Consider the following 8,415-nt stretch of genomic DNA (forward strand, 5'->3'; position numbering starts at 1 on the left):
TTGAAAATAAAATTATTTACTTCAAAAATATTTTCAATCATTTTAAAAGCAATTTCAAAGTATCTCCTCGCACATCTGAGTTGGTACATTTCACTTTCACTCACCAACTCCCTGCTCCAAATTTCATACGCCTTTAGTGGGTCACCCACTCTCTCTCTCTCTCCCCCTGGTACAAGTCCATTCACCAACTCCATCCCAATTGTCTTTCATATATATCAATCTCCTTCCAACTCTGACCTTAATTTGCTCAATCAATCCAACATGGCTCTCTCCGGCGGGCTACTACTTCCCATCTCATCAATCATCATTCTCATTTCCCTCGCCTACAAGCTCTACCAAAGGCTCAGATTCAAGCTCCCGCCCGGCCCGCGTGCATGGCCGATCGTCGGCAACCTCTACGACATAAAGCCCGTCAGGTTCCGCTGCTACGCCGAGTGGGCCCAGGAATACGGCCCCATCATATCGGTGTGGACGGGGTCCACGCTGAACGTGGTGGTGTCGAGCTCGGAGCTGGCCAAGGAGGTACTCAAGGAGCACGACCAGAAGCTGGCGGACCGGCATCGGAGCAGATCGGCCGCGAAGTTTAGCAAGGACGGTCAGGATCTTATCTGGGCTGACTACGGACCCCACTACGTCAAGGTCAGGAAGGTCTGCACTCTGGAGCTCTTCTCTCCCAGGAGGATCGAGGCTCTCCGACCCATTAGGGAAGATGAGGTCACCGCCATGGTTGAGTCCATTTTCAAACACTGCGCCAATCCTGGTACGTATGGCTTCTAATTATATATATATATATATATATATATATATATATATATTTTCATGAATTTACTTATTTCATATGCCACAATCAATTTTTTTTTGTTAATTAACCGTTATTACCTTAAAAAATTGGCCAAAATGATCTTATAAGTTAAATTTCAATTGTGAAAGTCCAAACTAAATAACTACAGTATACGATCAAATATAAATGACATAGCTATTTGATGTTAATGAATAAAAATCTGATATTAACGATATACTAAAAAACCGATAATTTCAACAATTGAATTTTGAAAAGTGATCATTTTGGCCAATTCTTATATTATCTTTACAAGAAATGAATGGTAAATTTCAATGAAATTGTAAAACAATATGTAACATTATTGAACATTTTACTTTTTGCAAGTAATTGTTGTTTTGTTTTTGTTCAAACGACGAAAATCAGCAGTGAAATTTTTTGTTCTCTTGTATAATATATATATATATATATATATATAATATAGTGAGGGAATAAGCATTCTGGTTTTAATTTAAGGAAAATTAATGAAAATGCTTGAAAATTTTGAGATTTAACGATAAAGACAAAATAAAGGATAAAATGAATAGTATCATGATTGATTTTTTAGTATAAAAATATAATTTTCGTTAAAATAAACAGTACCGAAAAATTTTCCCTTTAATTTATTCGCTGTCAATATATGTTATCAAATTGGTCAACTAAAATATGGTGCAGGAAGAGTCGTTTGGTTTTGATTTATTCGCTGTCAATATATGTTATCAAATTGGTCCACTAGTTTGGGGTATCGTGGGAGGGAATGAAGGGAAAAGAAGGGAAAAGTCAACGATAGTAAGCACTTTGACAAGGTGCTTTGTCACATATGTCGTGTTTCCTTGACCTTGAACAGCATCTAGCTTCCCAAATATGTTTCTGCCCATTTGGGCCCTTGTGACTACATTATATGGTCAGTGATGAAACCTAAAATTTATGGACCGACCATAGAATTTCTATGTTGTCCAGTAAGTGAATCAAGTGAATCGCATTAGCTGTTCGCTTTCAGGCTGGGCAATGAGGGTTTATCCTAGTGAGTTCTATGGATCCATTGGTCCATAAGCTTCTTATTTATGATAATGATATAATTTCGATTCTCATAAATGAAAAAGAGAATTTTCGGTAGAGTTGACTATTAGGACAATTGGTTCAAAATTAAGAAGAGTTTCATACAGTTGGAAAAAAAGTGTATGTGTCGTACAAATGACTTGAGGACAACTGGTTCAAAAGTAAGGAGAGCTTCATATATTTGGAAAAAGTGTATGTATCGTACAAATGGCCTAGTACGAACGCCCCCATAAATGCATAACACATATCAATATGTACACTTGGGAATTTATTTGAGAGTGGTTCTAATTGGAGTTTCAACTGTAAATCTTCGAGTTAAATACATGGTCAAATATAACTTTGTATTTGACTTAAGAGTCATGACGAACTTTTACAATGCATAATGAAGAGAAAATAAAATATAAAAAATTGATATCAAATATAATTGTTGTCTCTGACATTTTTATTGCATTAGAGGCTTTCCATATGTGAGTTTAATGTTTATAAATAAGAACTAAGAGGTGCGAGTTTGATTTGTATTACACTATTGATACAGGTGAGTTTGAAAGGAGTTAGTTTTTTATATTAAATATTGGACTCGTCTACTTTTACATTTTTTCTATTTTATAATTGGCCACTTGTTTTCTCTCTTATCATTATTGTATAGAAATCATACTCATGAGTTCAATATATTAAACTAAAAAATAAGGATCACTCTCATTGAACGCAAACCTTACACTGATATTAAAGCATTAAATATAGGTTTACAAATCTTGTACCAATGGATCGTATAAAACTAGTATCTTATAAGTATTAAATTTTAATAATAATGTATCGACTCATCGTTGGATCAATACATCTCAATATCTCATGAGAAATGTTAAGAGGATTCTCTTAAAAGTGACTCTTTATAGATTTTCTGTCATGTCATAATTTAACATCAATTCTCATACCAGCATTATAACACATTGTATAAAAAAAAAAACATAGAGTGACAAAGAGTCCATAAAGAGTTTCACTTTTTTTAGAAAAAACCTTTAGCATTTCTCGTAATCATAAAGTCACTTATTAATTAATTAAATTAGCACTGTGGGTTGGTAAATATGGACCGTAATCTAGCTAATGCTAGTGAAAATAAATTTATATACCAAGTTTTTGTAAACTAATTGAAATGAAAGTTGATGATTGGATTATTACTTGAGTGATGATCAACGTGCTTATTTGTTATTGGTGACATATAATTTAGTTTGTAAATTTAGTCTCACTAACTACAATACTAGCCCACAGTGTCGTATGCACATATTTCTTTGATTAATGATAGTCGTTGACTTTAATTCTCCTAATGCAGAAAACTATGGAAAAAGTTTGATAGTGAGGAAGTACTTGGGAGCAGTGGCTTTTAACAACATAACAAGGCTAGCATTTGGAAAACGTTTTGTTAACTCAGAGGATGTAATTGATGAGCAAGGGCTAGAATTCAAGGCCATCGTAGCCAACGGACTAAAGCTTGGCGCATCGCTTGCCATGGCGGAGCACATTCCGTGGTTGCGGTGGATGTTCCCCCTGGAGGAAGAGGCATTTGCCAAGCACGGGGCACGACGAGACCGGCTCACTAGGGCTATCATGGAGGAGCACACACAAGCACGCAACAAGAGTGGTGGTGCCAAGCAACATTTTGTGGATGCGTTGCTTACATTGCAAGATAAATATGACCTCAGTGAGGACACAATTATTGGACTTCTTTGGGTGAGCAGTTATTAAAAGGCTTTTGGAAAATGATTTTCACACTCCAACTTTATCACCGTGTAGTTTCCTGAATATTTCTAATAATTGTGTCGCGTCTGCAGGACATGATTACTGCAGGTATGGACACCACAGCCATTTCTGTTGAATGGGCCATGGCCGAGCTGATCAAGAATCCAAGGGTGCAACAAAAGGCTCAAGAGGAGCTGGATGGGGTTATTGGGGTCGAACGGGTCATGACCGAAGTTGATTTCTCCAGCCTCCCTTACTTACAATGTGTAGCAAAGGAAGCCCTACGGTTGCACCCTCCAACACCACTAATGCTCCCCCACCGAGCCAATGCCAACGTTAACATCGGCGGCTACGACATCCCCAAGGGTTCGAACGTTCACGTAAATGTTTGGGCAGTAGCGCGTGACCCAGCTGTTTGGAAAGACCCAAATGAGTTCCGACCCGAAAGGTTCCTCGAGGAGGACGTGGACATGAAGGGGCATGATTTTAGACTACTTCCATTTGGAGCGGGAAGGCGAGTATGCCCTGGAGCCCAACTTGGTAACAATTTAGTGACCTCTATGTTGGGCCACCTATTACACCATTTTAATTGGACTCCGGCGGAAGGGGCGAAGCCGGAGGAGATTGATATGTCGGAAAATCCAGGGCTCGTCACATACATGAGAACCCCGTTACAAGCCGTGCCTACTCCTAGGCTGCCATCACAGTTATACAAACGTGTCGCTGCAGATATTTAATCCGCAGTGTTTCTTGCTTTTGTGTTTCTTGTTTTTCTTGAAGACATGTTAAATGACCTCCTTAAATTTACGGTTCATTTGAAAAGATGTTTGCATTTCTCTTAAAAATATCGGTGGCCCATGTCCTTCCAAACAAATAAATAGGGACCGTTGTGTAGAAAAAGGTATGTAGGCTAAAAAATATATTTGTTATTGATACGTGAATGTGGAAAAAATGGAAGAGAATGCTTTTTTTCTCATTATCTTTCTCTACAAGATTACAAGGATATATATACATGATACAAGTGTGTAGGTAGGACAAGGTAGCCGTCCTAGTGTGTAGGTAGGACAAGGTAGGTCGGCTGTATGACGACTTAACGGCTGTAGGACGGCTAGTGTGTAGGTAGGACAAGGTAGGACGGCTTGACGGCTGTAGGACGGCTAGTGAATAATATTATATACAATTACACAAGGACTCCAACCATATTCCTTATTTGTCTAACACTCCCCCTCAAGTTGGAGAGTGGATGTCAAGAACTCCCAACTTGCGTAACATACCCGAAAACTTTTCTTTCCCAAGAGGTTTGGTAAACAAGTCTGCCAACTGTTGTGCCGTACCCACATGCTTGGTCTCTATTGTGCCATCTACAATCTTATCTCGTATAAAGTGACAATCCATCTCAATGTGACGAGTTCGTTCATGAAAAACAGGATTGACAGCTATATGTAACGCTACTTGATTATCACAAAATAAAATGGAAGGACCATCCAAAGGAATGTTCAAATCCTTCAACAAAAACGAAGCCAAACTATCTCGCAACAAGCACCTGCCATTGCCCTATATTCCGCCTCTGCTGAAGAGAGCGAAACGGTTTTCTGTCGTTTCGTCCGCCAAGAAATCAAAGAACCGCCCAAGAATACACAATACCCAGTAGTCGAACGGCGAGTGATAAGGCAACCTGCCCAATCAGAATCACAAAACGCAGTTAACTTGGTCTGGTTGTCAGAACGAAATAATAAACCTTGACCTGGAGTAGCCTTCAAATAACGAACAATACGAAGCGCAGCATCCATATGAGATATCCTTGGCTCGTGCATAAAACGGCTTAGAACATGCACAGAATAAGTGATATCCGGCCGAGTGATAGTGAGATATATTAACCGACCTACTAATCGTATATACTTTTCAGGATCCTTGAGAAGTTCTCCTTTATCAGATAATTTTGGTCATCCATAGGAAAAGCAATGGGTCGTGCTCCCAAAAAACCATAGTCCTTGAGAATCTCTAATGCATACTTGCGTTGAGAAATATAAATCCCTTGTTTGGAACGAGAAACCTCAATACCCAAAAAATATTTTAAATCACCAAGGTCTTTTATCCGAAAATGATCACGAAGAAAAGACTTCAGAGAATTAATGGCACTAGCATCATTGCCTGTAATCACAATATCATCCACATAAATGAGCAAAGCTGTGAAAGAAATACCAGACTTTTTAGTGAACAATGAATAGTCAGCTTTGGATTGTTAAAAACCAGCAGAAATGATGACACTAGTGAATTTGGCAAACCATTAGCGAGAAGCTTGCTTAAGACCATAAAGTGACTTGTGAAGGCGACACACAAGATTCTCCCCCTGTCGCCGAAGACCAGGAGGAGGAGACATATAGATTTCTTCATGTAAGTCACCATGTAAGAAAGCATTATTAACATCAAGCTGATGAAGAGACTAAGACTGACTAGCAGCAAGAGCAAGAAGACAACGCACCGTAATCATCTTATCAATAGGAGAAAAAGTGTCATGATAATCAATACCTTCAGCCTGAGTGAAGCCTTTGGCAACCAAACGAGCTTTGTAGCGGTCAATAGAGCCGTCGGAATTGTGCTTGAGTTTGTACACCCACTTACAACCAATGAGAATTTTGCCAGGGGGCAAGGAAGTTAAAGTCCAAGTACCATTAGCATGTAAAGCTTGAAGCTCCTCAGTCATAGCACGTTGCCAATTGGGGTCAGTGGCAGCCTCGGCAAAGGAGGAAGGCTCCACAGTCCGACTGACAGAGTTAATGTAAGAAAAATGCCTGGGAGAGTAACGGTGATAAGAGAGAAAATTACAAAGTGGATATCGCGTACCTTGTGTAGAACCGGGTTGCGAAGTCGAAGATGGGTGGGATGGCAGAATCACCTGCGAGCAAACGTAGTCTTTTAAATAGGATGAAGGTTTATGGGCACGGGAAGAGGTGCGGGGAAGGGGAGGATTGGTAGGTAGTGGGGGGGTAGGGATGTCCGTGGGTAAAGGGGCATGGGGAAGAACGGGTAATGGGGTAGCAAGGGAATCTGTGGGAGGCGTGGAAGGGGAGGAAGGTGGAGGAGGGTGAGGCGTCGGGGCAGGAAGGGGTGGGTTATATGTAAAGTCCAGAGGGGGTGGGATGGGTAGGGTAGGCGAAGAGGATGGGATAGGAGGGTGAAAAACGGCATAAGGGAAAGTAGTTTCGTGAAAGATGACGTCTCGACTAGTGAAAATGCGGTGATTGTCGAGATCGTAAAGGGTATAGGCCTTTTGTCAATGAGGATAACCGAGAAAAATGCAACGATGAGCCCGAGAGGAAAATTTGGTGGTGGGAGTGACAGAGGTGGCATATGCCAGACAACCAAAGACGCGGAAGTGGTCATAAGATGGGGTTTTCGAAAAGAGAACCTCAAATGGGGATTTATGATGGAGAAGATGGGTAGGGAGACGATTGATGAGATAAGTAGTGGTAAGAACACATTCCCCCCAAAACTTGATAGGAAGATGAGATTGAAAACGAAGGGCGCGAGCGGTTTCAAGAAGATGACGATGTTTTCTTTCAACAACGCCATTTTGTTGGGGGGTATAAACACAAGAAGTTTGTAAAAGCACCCCATGATCAGAGAAAAAACTACGAAGAGATAAAAATTCACCACCATTGTCAGTACGAATGCATTGGATGGTAGTGCGGAATTGGGTAGTGACATAAGCAAAAAAATCCTTAATTAATTGTTGAGTGTCAGATTTATGTTTCATGAGGAAGACCCACGTAAAGCGAGAAAAATCATCCACAATGGTTAAGAAATAATGAGCACCAGAAAGAGAAGATTGATGATTCGGGCCCCAAATATCACAATGAATTAAAGCAAAAGGGAAAGTTGATGAAACTGAACTCAAAAGAAAAGGTTGACGAGTTTGTTTTGCCAACGGACAAACATCACAAATATGACTAGAATCAAAAGTACAATTAAGAGAGCTAGATGCTAAAGCTTGCAAACGAGTGGAGGAGGGGTGACCAAGACGCCTATGCTAGAGGGAGGAGGGGATGGTAATGATGTTGCAGAGAGGTTGACGGGTGGGGAGAGAAGAGGTAAGGGCCACAAGGTAATACAGATCGCCACGTCGCTTACCCACACCAATCATCGCCTTCGAAACCAAGTCTTGCAAAACACACCAAGAAGGAAAGAAGGTTATGGAACACGATAATCCATCTGTAAGTTTACCAACCGATAAAAGGTCCACTCGGAAATTAGGGACACATAAAACATCCTTCAAAGTAACTGATGAATTTAAAGGAAGAGTGCCGGTAAAAGTAATGGGAGCGGAAGCACCACTAGGCAAAGAAACAGACGGCAAATGTGAAGGAGAACGATTAACCAAACATGAGGCGGAAGAAGTAATATGATCCATAACACCACTGTCAAGAATCCATTGACCATGACGAGAGGTGACAGGTAACAAACCTTGGGCAAAATCAGTAGTGAGCACGGCATTGGCCTGAGGAGGGGTGGTGGTGTCACATAGAGCAGCTAGAACACGAGAGTGCTGCTCGGCAGAGAGGTCAGGCATGGCAAGCTGCAAGTCATGCAAAGTGGGCTGGGCTCCGTGCACTTGGTGGGTCGCTGGAGTAGAAGAGGAGGCGGGGGCCTGGGTGCTTTACACGTGATGGGCCTGGGTGAAATTATGGGGCCGGGAAGCAGAAAACCGTGGTTGCCGGGGAGGACTGGAAGGTGCATGGTTGCGGGAAGAACTGGAAGCAGTGGCACGGCGCGGTGGTCGCCACGGTTGGCCATGGAGGGGATGG

General features: G+C 41.1%; 1 protein-coding gene across 1 annotated transcript; it reads left to right on the forward strand.

Moving 5' to 3' along the window:
* Positions 1–246: 246 nt before the first annotated feature.
* LOC103944996 (cytochrome P450 98A2) lies at positions 247–4,455 on the forward strand. Its single transcript, XM_048587281.1, has 3 exons — positions 247–760; positions 3,204–3,601; positions 3,703–4,455. Exons 1-3 carry the CDS (start codon positions 262–264, stop codon positions 4,345–4,347), a joined length of 1,542 nt encoding a protein of 513 aa, XP_048443238.1. The 5' UTR covers positions 247–261; the 3' UTR covers positions 4,348–4,455.
* Positions 4,456–8,415: the final 3,960 nt, after the last annotated feature.

Source organism: the organism of the source record quoted next, unplaced genomic scaffold (assembly GCF_019419815.1).
Source record: "Pyrus x bretschneideri cultivar Hongxiangsu unplaced genomic scaffold, Pyrus_bretschneideri_v1 Contig265, whole genome shotgun sequence".
Lineage (NCBI taxonomy): Eukaryota > Viridiplantae > Streptophyta > Magnoliopsida > Rosales > Rosaceae > Pyrus > Pyrus x bretschneideri.